The 19,196-nt window shown below is 31.7% G+C and overlaps 1 protein-coding gene across 3 annotated transcripts in view; it reads right to left on the bottom strand.

Moving 5' to 3' along the window:
• Window positions 1-19,196, bottom strand: part of LOC114329817 (rho GTPase-activating protein 1) — a 57,198-nt gene that overhangs the window by 5,610 nt on the left and 32,392 nt on the right. For all 3 annotated transcript variants that reach the window (XM_028279050.2, XM_028279054.2, XM_028279051.2), the window contains one exon: window positions 14,759-15,076. In XM_028279050.2, coding sequence (XP_028134851.1) covers window positions 14,759-15,076 — 318 coding nt within the window. The remainder of the gene's footprint in view (window positions 1-14,758; window positions 15,077-19,196) is intronic.

The raw sequence follows: 19,196 nt of genomic DNA, 5'->3' as shown, positions 1-19,196 counted from the left end.
GTTCCATTTAAAAAAACAAAAGTTTGGTCTGCCACTATGTTATCGAACACCCTGTAACATTCTAACTAATTTTGTAATGTGAAGCGCAAAGTTAGCTACAATTTTTGTCATTAACTTTTATTGCTATCTATTACTATAGCGGATCTACTAAGCTTTTTCACACTAATCAATCACCCTGATTTTGTGTTTACCTGTACAGGTGTGCTGCGCAGTAATGAACGCAACCTGTATTAGCAGCCAGATGGCCGGTACGATGTTCGAGGAAGCATAGGGAACAATATATGAAAGAATCAGCCGTCTTAAAATGATTTCTCGAAAACGTTGCTAGTTCTTAGACCACTAGAGTTAGAGGTTCCAGGGTTATCGGCACTAAATTGACGCAAAGAGATTACTTGGAGGTTTTTGGAGTCGCTGAACACGAATAAGCCATCAGAGCCGACCCCCGGAGCACCTGGTGCTCATTGTCACTGCTAAGGCATGTCCTATTCTGGAGTTTCGAGTGTTTTCGGCATTAAATTGATGCAAATATCGGGCGGTTTTGGGGTTGCTTAGAACCTGGTATCTATAATCCCGTCATTTTCTGGAATTTCGAGGGATTTCGGCACTAAATTGATGCAAACAGATTACGCGACCCGTTTTTGGGGTTACTGAACACGAATACGCTCACAAAACTACCCGATGCCCACGGTCACTGCTAAGGCACGTCATCTTTTGGAATTTCGAAGGTTTTCGACCTTGAATGCATGCAAATACAGTAAACGCAAAAAGTATCGCATAATTTTTGAAACAGAAAAAAATTTTAAAAATAATTTTTAATTTTTAGCAGAATGTTATAATACCAATCTATCGCCTTCTTTAGGTGTCTACAAACCCATAACATTTCAAGTTGAAGCGTGTTTTTGTCTAAAAAAAAAACAAGAAACAAAACGTTAAAGCAGAATATTTATTTTGGATATTTGTGTTCAAAAATTTGATCTGTGCACTATGTCTGCTTAAGTTTTCAATTAGGAGATGCGTTCTTAGAAAAAATGAGTAATATAACGTCAAAACAAGCAGACGATGGCCGATCGCAGCAATCCAGCGTTTCAAGCGGTTTAAGAAGGTATAGAGAAAGTGGAGGATACTCAAGAAGACCAGTTCCAGGACTTCCCAGGTGCACAAAGCCAGCAGATGAACGTTACTTACATCTGCAGACTTTGCGTACACATCATGTTACAGATAGACAACTGCGAAATGATCTTCCCATAGCCCGTGGCCCGTAATTTTCGGTTCGTAAAGTGCCAATTCGGTTAGAATCAGATTAAGGGAATTTAGAATCAGAGCCAGAATGTCTGCTACTGCTCCACTGTTAACGAGGGTACACCGTATGGCATCTTTAAATTTTGCATCAGAGCATGTCGATTGGGATATTAGCGACTGGACTAATATTGTTTTTACTGAGGGGTCAAAATGTGCACTTTGTGGATCCGACAGTGCGAGGTGTCTATCGGATCCAAAAAGTGCAAATTTTGACTCATCAATAAAAAGAATATTAGTCCAGTCGTTAATATCCCAATCGACATGTTCTGGTGCAAAACTTAAACGTGACATACGGTATGCCCTCGTTAACAGTGGAGCAGTAGCAGTCATTCTGACTCTGATTCCAAATTCCCTTAATCTGTTTCTAACCGAATTAGCACTTTACGAACCGAACATTACGGGCCACGGGCTGTGGAAAGATCATTTTGCAGTTGTCTAGCTGTAGCATGATGTGTACCCAAAGTCTGCAGATGTAAATAACGTTCATCTGCTGGGTTCGTGCACCTGGAAAGTCCTGGAACTGGTCTTTTTGTATATCCTTTACTTTCTCTATACCTTCTTAAAGCTCTTGAAACGCTGAATTGGTGGATTCCCAGAACTTCAGCAAGATATTGCTGCGATCGGCCATCTCCAATTAAACCTACAATTTGTTCTGACGTTATATTACTCATTTTTTGTAAGAACGCACCTCATCATTGAAAACTCAAGCAGACATAGTGTACAGATCAAAATCTTGAACACAAATGTCCAAAATAAATTTTCTTCTTTAATAACGTTTTGTTTCTTTTTTTTTTGGAATAAACACGCTTCAACTTGAAATGTTATGGGTTTGTAGACACCTAAAGAAGACGATAGACGGGTATTACAACATTCTGCTAAAAATTAAAAATTATTTTTAAACTTTTTTCTGTTTTAAAAATTATGCGATACTTTTTATGTTTAGTGTATATTACTAGACGGTTTTTGGGGTCGCTGAATAAGAATTTGCCATCAGAACCCATCCGAACCACCTGCTGCCCATGGTCACTGCTAAGGCATGTTATCTTCTGGAGTTTGGAGGGTTTTTAGGCACCAGGTGTACCGGGGGGTCGGTTCTGATGGCGTATTCCTGTTCAGCGACCCCAAAAGCCGCCGAGTAACAAAATCTGGTCCTTACTACACTTATTTTGACAAGTTTATGCACTTTTGGGTGCATTTTATGCACTTTAAAATGCAACTATGCATTTACACCCATTTTCTATAGTAGATTTTTTTCCTGACATCAATCTGAACACAATGCAAAAAGTTGCAAGACTCTAGGTGCTGTATCTAAAAATCGATTTATTTTGAGCTAACTCACCTGGTCTACATTGCCGTTTGTTAGTTATAAAATGGGAGGTAAAAAAGTTATCATGAGAAGATTAGTTCAATCATCATTAGAATTTTTAATTCTGGAAAATCCCATTCGGAAAAATTTATTTTCATTTTTACATAAATCACCATTTTCTGGTTTTACAGCCGGAACCAATTCCACCTTTTAAATTCTACGCTATTTTGTTGACAAAATTCCAATGCCGTCGAGTACATAAATAGTCCAGAAAGCCACTGCGCATCCGCTAGGAAAAATATTCTAATTCGGATTTTTTGCACAATCTTACTCAAAAAGGACCCCTTTTAACAAATTTGCAGGTTGCCAGGACCAAAAGTTGGTCAAAAATTTTTTAAACGTTTTTTTTTTGTTTTTTTCCTAACATTATTTTTTTTTTGCATGGAACAAAATTTTTTTAGGTTTTTTGGATCATTCCAAACAGAAAAGGTATTTAGTGACTTTTCTCTAAAGTCGATAGTTTTTGACATATAAGCGATTAAAAATTGAAAAATTGAGAAATCGGCCATTTTTAACCCTCAAAAACTATGTGAAAAACTGAAAATTTGAATATTGCCAAGATAGGTAGATATTCTTTAAACATCGATTGATGAAATCCCGAAGAGTTTTTTGCAATACAATATCAAAATCCCCTTTGTTTTTTAATTGCCAATCAAGCGTGCGCGACACTATTTTCCACCGTTGCACGTGTATACAGTATGGTGCAAATGAAAGGAATAAATTCGTTATATCGTAAACCGGTGACTTTAAGGAAAAATCTCAAAACAGGTAGGTTTTTATTTTTAAGTTATGATATTGTGGCATATATAGTATACTAGTGACGTCATCCATCTGGGCGTGATGACGTAATCGATGATTTTTTTAAATGAGAATACGGGTCATGTGCTGGCTCATTTGAAAGGTTCTTCAATTCTCTATTCAGCAATATAAACATGTACATAATTATTTATACAGGGTGTCCAAAAATTTTTTATTAAATTAAATCATTTGGCAAATTGACAAAAAAATTAAATTATTGGACACCCTGTATAAATAATTATATAAATATTTATATTACTGAATAGAAAATTGAAGAACCTTTCAAATGAGCTAGCACAAGACCCCTATTCTCATTTAAAAAAATCATCGATTACGTCATCACGCCCAGATGGATGACGTCACTAGTATACCATATATTATGTCACAATATCATAACTTAAAAATAAAAATCGACCTGTTTCGGGATTTTTTCTTAAAGTCGCCGGTTTACGAAATACCGAATTTATTCCTTTCATTTGCACCATAGCGCATGCACATGCAACGGTGGAAAATAGTGTCGCGCACGCTTGATTAGCAATTAAAAAACAAAGGAGTTTTCAATATTGTATTGCAAAAAACTCTTCGGGATTTCATCAATCGATGTTTAAAGAATATCTACCTACCTTGGCAACATTCAAATTTTCAGTTTTTCACATAGTTTTTGAGGGTTAAAAATGGCCGATTTCGCAATTTTTAATCGCTTATATGTCAAAAAACTATCAACTTTAGAGAAAAGTCACTCCAGACATTTTCTGTTTGGAATGATCCAAAAAACCTAAAAAAATTTTGTTCCATGCAAAAAAAAATAATTTTAGGAGAAAAACAAAAAAAAACGTTTAAAAAATTTTTGACCAACTTTTGGTCCTGGCAACATGCAAATTCGTTAAAAGGGGTCCTTTTTTAGTAATACAGTGGAACCCCGATAAGTCGGCCCCCGATAACCCGGAAGTCCGGCTAACCCAAACCGATTTTCGTCAGATACACATTTTGATTTTCAGTATTTTGTATTTTGACGACACCCGAATTGGGGCGTCGAAATGTTAATAAAATTATTTTTCAATTTAATTGTGGCTTATTTCCCATCAAAATACATAGTTAATTATCAGATAAACATTTCAGCAATAAAAATGTATGTAATATAATATCTGAGAGATAATGTGTATTTGTGTAATTTGAACTATAGATAGTAAAAATGACTCATGGCACACGCCGCGCCGGCAGAAACAACAGACACATGTCTGTAGTATTCCTTTATATATTTCAAACAGCATTGTTTAAAAAGACTAAAAGACTATTTAAAAAATTCTTTTTCAAACAGTGGTCTTTAGTTTTCACTGTTCTTAAATAACATCACATCGATTGTGACTGTATTGTGTGTAGTACAGTGTGTGTAGTATATTGTTCGCTTCCGTTTGCTTACGTTTGTGTTTGCGTGTTTTTAGTAATTTAGATGTGTAGGTACTATGCATATTTATATATATTTCATGTTATTTCAATTCTAACGGAGTTTATCTGTAATTATACCGTCTTTTATTAATTTTTACCATATTCTCCGGCTAACCCGGATTTTCGATAACCCGGATCGGCCGCGGTCCCGATTAATCCGAGTTATCGAGGTTCTACTGTATTGTGCAAAAAATCCGAATTAGAATATTTTTCCTAGCGGATGCGCAGTTGCTTTCTGGACTAAAAATATATATTTAATTACTCATCGTTGTTTACGAAATTAACTTGGTCTTACATTGGAGCGCTAAGTCATTATTTTCCAAGTATGTGTTGAACGTAGTTTTGCTGATTAATATGTTTTTAACAAGCGTAATTTGTTAAAAAGTATTAACAATTATCCATATTATTTGTTTTGAAGCTCTTTCCTTGTGGAAATTTCCTGTTTTCTTTGGGAAATAAAGCCACAATTCTAGTTTGAAATTAATGTATTGACGTTTCGACTTCCACGTTGGAAGTCGTTATCGAAATACAAAATATTAATAAATTAAATATATTTTGTTTATGTTGCTTGTTAAAAAAATAGCAAGGTAAAAAATAAATAAATAAATTACCAAGCAACATAGACAAAACTTGTTTAATTTATTAATATTTTGTATTTCGATAACGACTTCCGACGTGGAAGTCGAAACGTCAATACATTAATTTCAAACTAGAATTGTGGCTTTATTTCTCAAAGAAAATAGTAATTATTTGTTTGTTGTCTTGGTATAAAAGGCGTAATATAGTAAAAATATCGAGTCACATATTGTAAATATATCTATCTATCTGAAAGACCATATTATTCAGTAGCAGAGTTTCTTAACCAATAACTAAGAAATTACAGTATTCTTATGTACGAGTATAAGTAGAATTTTGACCTATATTTGAGTGTCATATGCAGCAGCTTAACTTAACTTATTAAATTTCTTAAGGTAGATTATGCAATTTGCAATTTTGTTAAATTTTGCAATATATTGTTATTGTTTTTTTTTGATTCACTTCATTATTTTTTATTTACTGAGTCTTTTAAGCTTTGTCTATAAAATTGTTAAATTTTCCATAAGAATAAAGCATATTTCTATTCTGTTCTAAATATTAAAATAAATACGATCAGTATTTAAGGGAGAGTGGGTATGGTTTGAAATTTTCGATTTTTTATAAATTTAAATGAAAGTACATAACTTTAAGAATATTCTCTGAAAATTTCACATTGACCACATCAAAATTACCGGAAATACAGGATATTTAATATACAGCAGCTTTGCACCAGCTTCGCGCCCGCGATTAGTGAGAAACGTTCAACAGCTGTTCTTATTTTCTTTTGTAAATTACTTCGCAATTGAAAAAAAACATTGCGGTGTGCATCACTTTACGATTTTACACACAAAAAATAAATTGAAAAGAAAGTTATCCAAACTTTAAACGCGTTTTTCTCAAAACCTCTTTTTCAATGTCGGTGGACATTGTAACTCACAAACTACTTCACCGATCCACCTCAAATTTTGCACAGATTTTCTTTAGACATTTCGTGAAGTAACTCCCGAGATATTTTTTGTTTTAAGCTTATTTTTTGTTTAACACTAATAAATATGCTGATTTTCACCTTATAGGGGAGTGCATATAGATTTTCACTTCGGAAAAAATCAAACAAGATAGAACTTTTTGTAATTTCATTAAGAAATGTTGACTTAACCATTGAAAAATTCAGAAAATTTTACAAAAAAAACCTTATATAAAGAATTTTCTAAAATTAAATCTGTATCTTCTATAATTTTTTATTTATAACGCTAAAGTCACCCTTCTCACAAACATTGGCGCACTGTAAACTAGCGTACGGCGAAGTGTACGATTGAGTTATTTTAATGTAATTCTTTAACTAATGGATCAAATGAAATTTTACAAATTGAACCTAAAAGAAGAATAATTAAGCTCTTATAGTTATAATAAAAAGAAATAAAATCTATGGGTATAAGTACGGCGGGGACGGGAAGTGAGCCTTACATGAATTTTGTTTAAAAATGTGTAACTAATACAATTTTTCTTACAAAACCCTCAATTTTGCACAACTTACCTTTCAAGCATCGCACTAAATGATGTTTCATTCAAAAAAAATCTAAAAAATTTAATTCAAATGATATGACGTCTTAAAAAATGTAATTTTTGAAATCTTCGTAGTTTTATAGAATTACCACCACTTTAAGACGGTATTACTCAAGTTTGAACAGATCTATTACAGTTTTATAGGTGCTTTTTTAAAGCTTAGGATATAATCTTTAAAATGCACTAAATTATTTTACTTTAGTAATGAAATAGACTATTTCTTTTTGAGAAAATTTAGAAAGATAACAAAAATGTAATACAAAAACCGAAAATTACCAGCTAAAAAAATGTTTATATAAAGTGATCAAAACTTTTTTCTGTAAAACTTACCTAAAATACATTTAATAATAAACTTCAACAATAATAAACGTTCAGCAAAAAAAATTTTTTTTTAGCTCTTATACAGTATGTCTGCGTAACTTGGAACCTATTGATAACTTTTTTATTACCAGTTTTACGAAAAGAAGTTATTCTTTATAAAATACTCTGCATCGTATATAATCTAAGATGCAATCATCAAATATCAAATTTAATGAATTTTATACGAGGTATGTCAAAAAATATGAATTTCACTCAAGAGTAAAGTATCGTTAAATTTCACAATATCGAAAATTATTGTTATTAAGAAAAGTTGTTTGGAATTAAAAAATTTGTTTTAGTGTTCAATTACATCCTTCTAATTAAAATATTGTGAATAATAAAGGCACTTAACTCTTAGGAAAAATTCATATTTATTACATGCCTCGTATAAAATTAAAGAAATTTAATATCTGATGGTTGTATCTTAGATTTTAGATCAGGGAGAGCATTTTATGAATTAAAGTGATAATAAAATAGTTATCATAATTGTAATAAAATGATGATGAGTAAATTTGAGAAAAAATTTAAAAAAAATTTTCGATTAGAATAATGTAATTGTGTATTTAAACATAGTTTTTAATTTCAAACAACTTTTCATAATAGCATTTTTTGATATTCTGAAATATAAAGGTACTTTACTCTTTAACGAAATTCATATTTTTGACATAACTCGTATAAAATTGATAAAATTTGATATCTGATGGTTGAGTTTTAGATTTTTGACTATCCAGAGCATTTTATGAAGAATAACTTTTTTCGTAAAATGGATAATAAAAAAGTTTTCCATATGGTTCCTAGCTATGCAGACATACTGTATGAGAGTTTTAAAATTGCAATGCCATATTCGGATTCAGTATAATCAAAAACAAAATAGAAACATATTTGATCAAAGTAAAATGATGAATTTAACGATATTTTTAAAATTATTAATACAAAACAATTGTTATTGTTTAAACAATTAATAAACAATTAATTAGCGGACAAATCCGCTAGTAGAACTTTTTACTTTAACATGTATATAAACTAACAAAAAAAGTTTTAGAAAAATATAAGCTTGTTTGAATTTTTCCGAAACAATGCATGTTTTCGTTCTAATTTCACTCCCCTATTATTTTTACAAGAAATTTCAATATTTTGACTTCTGAGTGATGCCAGGAAATCAAATATTGTGGTGATTGCACAAAAACTTACATCGGTCAAACTGGTAGGATCTTTAACAAACACAGAGCAAAACACAAAAGGACTTTCAATAATAGAAAAACATATTCTATGTATGCACTTTACCTACTAGATCGTAATCGTTCTTTTAATGACCAATTTTAGATTCTCCATATTCGAAATACCTAAACGCCTTAAGCCATCTTTATTAGAATCGATGCAAATTAATAAATGAAAAATACAGATGTAAATCTAAACGATCAACTCGAGACGAAAAGCTCTCCCCTCCTCAACTTATTCAGTTAAGACTATAAAGCATAGATGCATAGTAAAAGATTCATCACTTGAGAAAGGCACTCTGCCGAAACAGTTGTAGTGACATTCATTTGTAACAAATTTTGTGAAAGTATTGAAAACAAAAGTTTTCAGTGTTTTTTTGTTAGATAAAATGAATTTCCATCGAGATATGACTTTTAAAAAAACATCTTTGGTTCACTTTAAAGCTTATGATATAGCTGACTGTAGAAAAATTTAACAGGTTATTAACAAAATAAGACTCTTACAAAATGTGTTCAGCGTCGCCTTGAGGCATATTTCCTATTTTTAGTGAAACTTTGATCACATACTTTAGTATAAAATTTAAAAACCACTGTATTTTTAACTATTTTCCATTACCGAAATCATATCCGATAAATCCCCACTTTTTGACCACTTAAAAAAGCACGAATATTTTACACAGCACAACACTGAAACAAGATGTTAATATAAATATATCAAAAATATTGATTCGACTGTTAAATTTAATTAAAGTGTACGATTAAGAGCTAACTTCCCTCTCTACTTCCCTCTGTAAAGATAAATAGCACAACTTCAGTAACAGGAAGCATCTAAATATCTAGGAATATCTGTGGACCGGAAATTGGCTTTCAAGGTACTACCTCGGTCGCAATTTCGCAGTTTTGGAAATATTATATTAAAAGTTGTACAAAGGATTATTCAAAGGATTCCCAATACATACATAGTTTCAAAAATTACGCATCACCGAAAATTTTCAGTATTAACTATTTTCAGAAACTACTGTTATAGGGCAGTCAAGGAGGGTATTTGGCTCCGCATTCCATCCTACTACATTGATTTACTTGATATTTTCACAGTAAGTAGGGAATAGCTCAAGAAACAAAGTCTACCCCATGCCGATGTGCGCTTTTATCTTGGGGGTGGTTCCCACCCCTTCTCGGGGGTGAAAAATTTTTTGGTTAAAATAGCCACGGCAAAGGCTAGAGAACCTAATTCTAAGCAAAAACTGTTCTATAATTATTTTTTGAAAACTCAATATTTTTTCATTTATTCGTGGTTGAAAATTGGTCATTTTCATTGAAAAATGACACCTTTTCGGACGGATTTATGCAAATACCTTAAAAACTATGCATCTAACAAAAAAACTATATAAAATATTTTTTTAGCTTATAAAAAAACAGATTCGTTCCTTCATAAATCTTCTAGTTATGATACAAAAAGGAATATGGTAGGTGAGAAGAGTTTGTTCTTTTTTGGGCATGCACAAGTCGGTGTATTAAACTTGAAATAACAGAGAAACGGTCGATTTTAGGTGTATAATGATACTAATAACTTTTGTAGTGCTTTAAAAAGCCTTTCAAATGAGCAATATTAAATGTCGATTATATTCAAACTAAGCGAGATATGCTGCAAAAAATTTGATGACTAATGTATTTTAAGAAGAAATGAGAAGTATATTTAACCCCTCATCCATCAGAATTTAAACACATCGTTTTCCTTCTACAATACTTTTTATTATAGTGTTATTTCTATGTTCAAAAAGTTGAACTGGTTTAAAATGAATGGCTCTTGAACAAAATACGATCAAATTATAGAACGCATTTTTAAATTTTCTTAAAAATCTTCCTTTTTCTCGATGTAACTCGAAAATGATAAGAGATACTAAAAAAAGACACCACACAAAAATGTAGGGTTTTTTACATAAAAATTTTGTTTTTATTTTTCATTACTATATCAAGTTACATGGAGAAAAAGGAAGATTTTTAAGAAAATTTTTTAAAATGCGCTCTATAATTTGATCTATTTTTTTTTCAAAATTCATTCATTTTAAACCCGTCCAACTTTTTGAACATAGAAATAACACTATAATAAAAGGAATTGTAGAAGTAAAACGATGCATTTCCATTCTGGTGGATGGGGGTTAAAATTACTTTTCATTTTTTCTTAAAATACATTAGTTATCAATTTTGTTTGCAGCATATCTCGCTTAGTTTGAATGTAATGGACCTTTAATATTGCTCATTTTAAAGGTTTTTCAAACACTACAAAAGATATTGATAGCCAATCTTAACCAATTTTAATTTTGCAAATTGCAAATGAAAGATACACCTAAAATCGACCGTTTCTGTGTTATTTCAAGTTGGATACACCAAATTGAGCATGTACCAAAAAAACAAAATCTTTTCACCTACCATATCTCTTTTTGTATTATAACTAGAAGATTTATGAAAGCAAGTGTCTCTTTGTTTTTTTATAACCTACAGAAATGTTTTATATAGTTTTTTTAGTTGGATACATAGTTTTTAAGGTATCCGTAAAAAACCGTTCGAAAAGGTGTTATATTTCAATGAAAATGGCCAATTTGCAACCACGAATAACTCAAAAAGTATTGTTTTCAAAAAAAAATTATAAAACAGTTTTTGCTTAGAATTGAGGTTCTCTAGCGAATTCCGTAGATATTCGATTTTTATACTTTATAAATCAAGTGTAAAAATCGAATATTTTAGCTTAGAGAGTAAAAATAAACTAATAGACCAGGGCGCATCTGTAAAAACATTAGTACATTTGGATGTTGAGAGGTAACTCATATTTTTTTGCAAAAATTGCTTGAAAACAACTCATATAATAATATTTGAGTTATCCTCCCACTCAAAAAGGTCCGGAACATTGTTAAAATAATCAAAATGTCAACAAATGAAGGAAATATTTGATTTTTTTTTCTTGGTTTTTTAATTATAACCTTAAAAGTATTCATTTTCGAGAAAAGTTGCACCGACATAAAAGTTGTCCAATTAAATTTCCTACAATAACTGGAAATTTTAAAAATTGTCACCCTTGTTGCAAAATAGCAATAATTTCGAAAAAACCATAAAAAAACAAGTATTCGCATTTTACGTTTTTCAACCATTTATGCTACACTGAGGACCTTCATATTTCACCCAGAAAAACTATATGATATGATAAAACAATGCGGTAAACATTTCTTCTTCTTCAGGTGCCGTCCTCGTTCCGAAGTTTGGCTATCATCAAGGCTATGCGTATTTTTGATACCGTAGATCTAAATAATTGGCAGCTGCTGCACTTGTACCAATCTCTTAAATTCTTCAACCATGAATGTTTTCTTCTGCCAATGGATCTTTTACCTATTATTTTTCCCTGAATAATTAATTGTAGTAGCTGGTACTTTTGTCCCCTCATTATATGTCCCAAGTATTGCAGTTTGCGCTTTTTAATAGTAAGCGCAAGTTCTTTTTCTTTCTGCATCCTTCGCAACACTTCCATGTTTGTCACTCTCTCTGTCCACGATATTCTCAGTATCCTGCGGTACATCCACATCTCGAATGCTTCTATTTTCCTTGTAAACATTAAGATCGGTTTAATAGATTTTGCAATACAGCTTTCGCAAAAAAAAATAATTTTTCAAAATGTTGCAGCACTGAAAATAAAGCAGACAGCAAGTTGAATTTTTTTTACGTATAAAAGAATACTGTACCTTTCATTTGCAATTTGTAAAATTAAAATCGGTTAACTACCACGGCGTCAGGAATTTTTTTAAATAAACATTAATTTTTGGTGCTACGCGCAGGACAGCGGATACGTTCGCTCTGATTGGGCATTCCAATGAACTTTAATAATGATTAATAAATTTTAATTTTTAGTACATTTCGAAATAATTAAATAAATTTGTTTATTGCAAAATAAAAACACATACTCTGTCCTTTGAAATAACACTTTTTTGACAAAAACTTTCTTTGTTCATATATTTTAACTTAACTTTATATTTTAACTAAAAGTGTATTATTTTTAAACATATGCAATTGTTTAAACAATTTTTCACAAACAATAATCAAATTAGTTTGATTTTTGTGGAATTAAAATATGAACATACAACAAAATATAGAGTAAGAAAATAATATATTAGATAAAGATTGGAAGAAATTTTGGTGGAAATCAACTTGTGTGAATCGAACGCCGCTGTCCTGCGCGTAGCACCAAAAATTAATGTTTATTTAAAAAAATTCCTGACGCCGTGGTAGTTAACCAATTTTAATTTTGCAAATTGCAAATGAAAGATACAGTTATTCTTCTATTTGTAAAAAAAATTCTACTTGCTATCTGCGTTATTTTCATTTTGAAAATTGCCACATTTTGAAAAAATGAATTTTTTTTTGAGAAAGCTGGGTTGCAAAATTTATTTTGCAAAATCTATTTAACCGATCTTAACTAAATTTACAGTATTACCATATCATAAAGTTTTCTGGGTGAAATATGAAGGTCCTAAGTGTAGCAGAAATGGTTGAGAAACGTAAAATGCAAATACTTAATTTTTTATCTCACAATAAAACACTGAAAAACGTTTGTTTTCTATACTTCCACAAAATTTATTACAACTATGTTATTACTACAGCTGTTTCGGCAAAGTGCCTTTCTCAAGTGATATATTTTACAATGGGTTTGCCTTTTTAAGTCTTTAACTGAAGAGGTTGAGGAGTGGGGAGCTGTTTGTCTCGAGTTGGTCATTCAGAATTATATCTGTATTTTTCAATTTATTAATTTCCATTGATTCTAAAAGTGATAGCTTAAGGCCTTTATTTTGAATATGTAGAATTTGAAACTCTTCATTGAAAGAATGATTATGATCTAGCAGGTGAAGTGCGTATGTAGAAGTGTCTGTTTTTCTATTGTTGAAAGCCCTTTTGTGTTCTGCTATCCGTTTGTCAAAAGTTCTGCCAGTTTGACCTATGTAAGTTTTCGGACAGTCACCACAAGTTAGTTTGTACACACCACTCTGTAGTTGCTTTTTCTTTCGGCTTTTATTGTTTTTAATATGTTTGCTTAAGTTGTTGTTAGTTCTGAAAGCTGGTGTTATTCCTTTCTTTTTTATGTATCTGGCTATTTTTGTTGTTATTTTGCCAGTATATGTGAGAGAGCAGAAGGTGCTGGGTTCTTTCTGTGGTGGTGGATACACTAATTTCAAGGCTTTCTTATGGAGTTTTTGGTTTAAAATGTTGTTAACTGTTTGTTCGTTATAGCCATTGTTTACTGCTATTTGTCTAATGATATTTAATTCTGTCTCGAAGTTATTATTTTTTTTTTCAACAAAAGGGCTTTCAACAATAGAAAAACAGACACTTCTACATACGCACTTCACCTGCTAGATCATAATCATTCTTTCAATGAAGAGTTTCAAATTCTACATATTCAAAATAAAGGCCTTAAGCTATCACTTTTAGAATCAATGGAAATTAATAATGAAAAATACAGATATAATTCTGAATGACCAACTCGAGACAAACAGCTCCCCACTCCTCAACCTCTTCAGTTAAAGACTTAAAAAGGCAAACCCATTGTGAAATATATCACTTGAGAAAGGCACTTTGCCGAAACAGCTGTAGTAATAACATAGTTGTAATAAATTTTGTGGAAGTATAGAAAACAAACGTTTTTCAGTGTTTTATTGTGAGATAAAATGAACTTCCATCAAGTAACGGTCGAATCCATCAATTAATTTTTTATGTTTTTTTCGCAATTATTGCTATTTTGCAACAAGGTTAACAATTTTAAAAATTTTTAACCAATCTTATATTGTAGGAAATTTAATTACGCAACTTTTATTTTAGTGCAACTTTTTTCGGAAGTGAATACTTTTAAAGTTATAATCAAAAAACGAAGAAAAAATCGAATTTTTCCTTCATTTTTTGACAGTTTGATTATTTAAACAATGTTCCGGACCTTTTTGAGTGGGAGGATAATTCAATTATTATTATATGGGTTAATTCCAAGCAATTTCTGCAAAAAAATTAGAGTCACCTCTCAACGTCCATCTCAAAACAGATCCGCCCTGGACTATAAAGATATGGTTGTAAAAGCTAAATATAATTTTTTTATACTCACTCTATCACTTCATTGGGAATATCCAATTTTTCTATCGGTATAAAGTCGTTTAACTCCTTCAGCCTGTGAATATAGTTCAATTTCTTTCCAAACTTGGCACTGATAAGGGGCCTAAACAGTTGCGAAACGAATTTAAGAAAGCTTGTTGGATGGACTAGATATAACGCTTTCAGATTCTTCTTGTAATTTCTGTCGAATGCTTTATAAGCTTGGACCAACCACCCTATCGAGGGTTTGTTTTTACTCGTCAGTCCGTGGTGAAAATAAATTAAACTGTAGTCTTGCTTTACATAACTTTCTAAGGTATATTTCAAATAACTGAAAGAAAAAAATATGAAAATGAAAAATGAATGTTAAAAAAAAAGAAAAAAAGAACACCGCACACATCTATGAAAAACGTAATGTCACTCAAATGCAATAAAATTTACATGGATAGATCCGTCTCGAAATTACAATCATTTCATATCATTGCGCAAACTCTGAATTTGGATTAATAATGGCATAAATTGATATAAAATCAAATAGAGTACGTGAGTTAGAGCGAGAAAAGAGATTTTATGAATTTGAAGTTCATAAATCTTTCTGCAGGTATTAAGGCAAATTAAAGAGAAGAAGAGACTAAGAAAGATATGGCAAAACACAAGGAAGCATTAAGACAAAATAAACTACAATATAGCCGCAAGACAGCTGAAAAATGCAATACTATAGCACAAAAACTCCTACATCGAAAATTATCTTCAAAATTTAAAACCAACAGCAGATACCGATTACGAGATTCACTTTGGAAAGCCACCAGGAAATTAAAACAACCCAGTAAACACATACCAGCATTATTAAATTCAGATGGCTCATGGTCGAGAACAGATCAAGAAAAAGCAGAGACATTTGGAAAATGTCTTGAAGAAGTTTTTCAACCTCTACCCTCTGTCAGTGCTGCAGAAGATGAGGCTATCTATGAAAGTCTAGCAACAATCCAACAGCCAAGTGAGCAACTTAAACCAGTAACAAAAAGAGATGTAAAAAATACTATTCAATATATGTAGATTAAAAACCAAAAAGCTCCTGGCTATGACCTATTAACAGGAACTATCTTAAAAGAGTTAGCAGATAAAGGTGTAGTTATTATAACACAACTATTCAACGCCGCACTAAGGTTCAAAATTGTACCAACGCAATGGAAATTTACTGATATAATAATGATCCATAAACATGGTAAACCACCTCACGAACATACCTCTTATTGTCCTATTAGTCTCTTACCGGTACTAGCTAAACTATTTGAGAAGCTATTAGCGACCAGGCTAATGAAGATAATAACCGATAATAATCTTTTTCCGGATCACCAGTTTAGTTTCAGAGAGAAGTATTCAACAATAGAACAAGTTCATAGAGTCGTTGATATAGTTAATAAAACTTTTGAAGAAAAAAAATACTGTTCTGCACTTTTTCTTGACGTCAGTCAGTTGCTCTTCAAAATAAAAATGAACGTTCCTGATTCAATGTTTACTATACTAAAATCATATTTAGAAGAAAGATACTACCGTGTCAAGCATGAAGCAAATATATCAAAAATCTACCCTATACGATCTGGAGTCCCTCAAGGTAGTGTTCTGGGTCCTATATTATATTTGATATACACACGATATACCAACAAACGAAAATGTAACGACTACAACATTCGCAGACGACACAGCTATATTAGTCACAGATGAAGATACCGCAACAGCTACCGAATCTCTTCAAAGGCATATTAGGAACATTGAAAAGAGGACAAAGAAATGGCGAATAAAGATCAATGAATCAAAATCACAACATATCATATTTACAAAATGTCGCAAAATATCGCCTAATATAGAAATAAATAACAAAGCAATTCCACAAGCCGAAAGCGTTAAATACATTGGTATGCACCTGGACAAAACTTTGACATGGGGAACACATATATGAAAAAAGCGCCAACAGTTACAATACTCAAACCGGTCTGGAACTATGGGATCCAGCCATGGGGTACAGCAGCAAAATCCAACATATCCATAATGGAAAGATTGCAATCCAAAGTGTTACGCTCTATAACAGACGCCCCATGGTTTGTGTCAAACAAAGACATTTATTGTGATCTAGAAGTACCTACGATCAGTGAAGTGATAGTTCAGTGCCGTGTTCTGTACATAAAACGCCTAGAAAGTCATCCAAATGCCCTGGCAATAAACTTACTTGATAATAGTCAACAATGTCAATTTTTTTTACTTCAAACCCCAAAGACGCTTACTGTTAGAATTTTTATAACTAACAGATTGCTGGATTAACGTTTCAAAAAAAAATTTAGGCCATTATCGTAATTGTAAAAATAAATGACAACGCACTTCCGATGGCGCACCGCAAAATTAGAGTCTTTTAACAGTTTAACTCACTGATCACCTCTAATAGACTTAGCTCACGCTGGATTAAGGGGCAGTCCATTAATCACGTTAGGCTCGAAAGGGGGGAGGAGTCTATAAAAAATCAGGAAATGTCACAATACACGTGATATAGAGGGTCTTAAGCCACACAATGTATCACCAAAGGGGAGGGGGCTTTAAAAATACCAAAAAAAAACATCACGTGATTAATGGACGGCCCCTAAGCTGTTTTCAATAGTGAATAGACTAATATGGCAATATTTCAGCTTTATGGACTACAAAAATGTGATTACCATAAACTTTAATCAACAATTTACGCCATTATTAATGTTATATATAATTCAGAGTTAGTGCAATGATATGAAATGATTGCAATTTCGAGACGGATATATTCATGTAAATTTTATTGCATTTGAGTGACATTACATGTTTCATAAGATGTGTGCGGTGTCCTTTCATGAAGCATTACAACATTTATAATAATTTGTCTACACTCAAGTGCAAAAAATTCGATCAATGATATATTTCCCATTTATTATGAGTTTCTAATCTTAGAACTTATTATATGGCATTATAATTAGACCAGCCCACGTATAAGTGCAATTATTAATTTCTATACATTATGTTTAAATTTTTTATGGCATTCTTCTAAACAATAGGGATTTATTTTTTATCAAAAATTTCGATAAAACAAAAAGTTCGATAAGTGACCATAAATGAATGTGTTATCGTACTGATTTCAACAACAATAATAAATTAATATTTATATATTTATTATAATAAGATATCAAATTTTATCAATTTTATACGAGGTATGTAAAAAATATGAATTTCGTTCAAGAGCAAAGTACCTCTATAGTTCACAACATTTCAATTAGAAGGATGTAATTGCATATTAAAACATAGTTTTTAATTTAGAACAACTTTTTATAATAACAATTTTCAAAATTGTCAAAAATAAAGGTACTTTACTCTTGAGCGAAATTCATATTTTTGGCATACCTCGTATACAATTAATAAAATTTGATATCTTATGAGTGACCGTGCGGAACATTTTATAAAGAATAATGTTTTTTCGTGCTTCGGATCGTCTGAGTAACTGGATGCAAGCCTCACAAAACAGGGACAGATGGAAGGAGCTAAGGGAGACCTATGTCCAGCAGTGGACGCGTACGGGTTGATGATGATGAATGTTTTTTCGTAGAATTAATAATAACGGAGTTATATCAATAAAAGTGATGATGAGAAAACATCTGAGGTTTGCAAATGATATTGTTCTAATACATAGCTGAGAGGATAGATGATGCCAAAGAACTTTTAAATTAGCTCCACCTTTCTTCGCTAGAAGGGGGATGGAAAATAAATACAGTGATGAGCGCGCTGATAACCGGCAAAATAGTACAAAAGATGGAAAACGTATTAAGTTGTGAGATACAAAGAAATGAAACTAGTCGAGCTGGGACATTTCGCCGCCGCCTACGAAAAGTATAACTCTGAAAAATGCCGTTAAGAGTAGAACTTTCAATGACCGCCGCGAAAAATATTATTTTCGATTATATGATTTTGAAAATTATAATCCCTAATAAAGTGTAAAATTTATTTTTGAGGAGTATCGGCAAAAAACGTCATTTCTGTTTGTGGGTCCACGAAAATTATAATTAGTAAAAAGTTATCAGAAATAATTGTATTCGTCGGCAGAAACAGAAACCGAAAGGGAAATAATTCTTTTCGTCGGCATCTATTATGAACTAAATCTTTTCATTATACATATTTTGGGAGATATAATCTTCGCGGACACGCATATAAAAAAATTGTAATCGCCAATACTTATCAAAATCAAAGAGTTATTATTTTCACTGGAAATGTATTAGGAATACATTAATCATAGGTACCAGCGATTTAGCGATATTAACCTATAAATTTACATTATATAAATTGTTTCCCACCTTTAGACGTATCGCACAAGATCTATGTCCAGCAGTGGACAAGCGAATATTCAATGATGATGAGATATTTTTCAATATTTGGGGATTGGAATA

This window comes from Diabrotica virgifera, chromosome 3, assembly GCF_917563875.1.
Source record: "Diabrotica virgifera virgifera chromosome 3, PGI_DIABVI_V3a".
Taxonomy (NCBI): Eukaryota; Metazoa; Arthropoda; class Insecta; order Coleoptera; family Chrysomelidae; genus Diabrotica; species Diabrotica virgifera.
The sequence above is the reverse complement of the archived record's forward strand: the minus strand, read 5'-3'. Positions and strand labels throughout refer to the sequence as shown.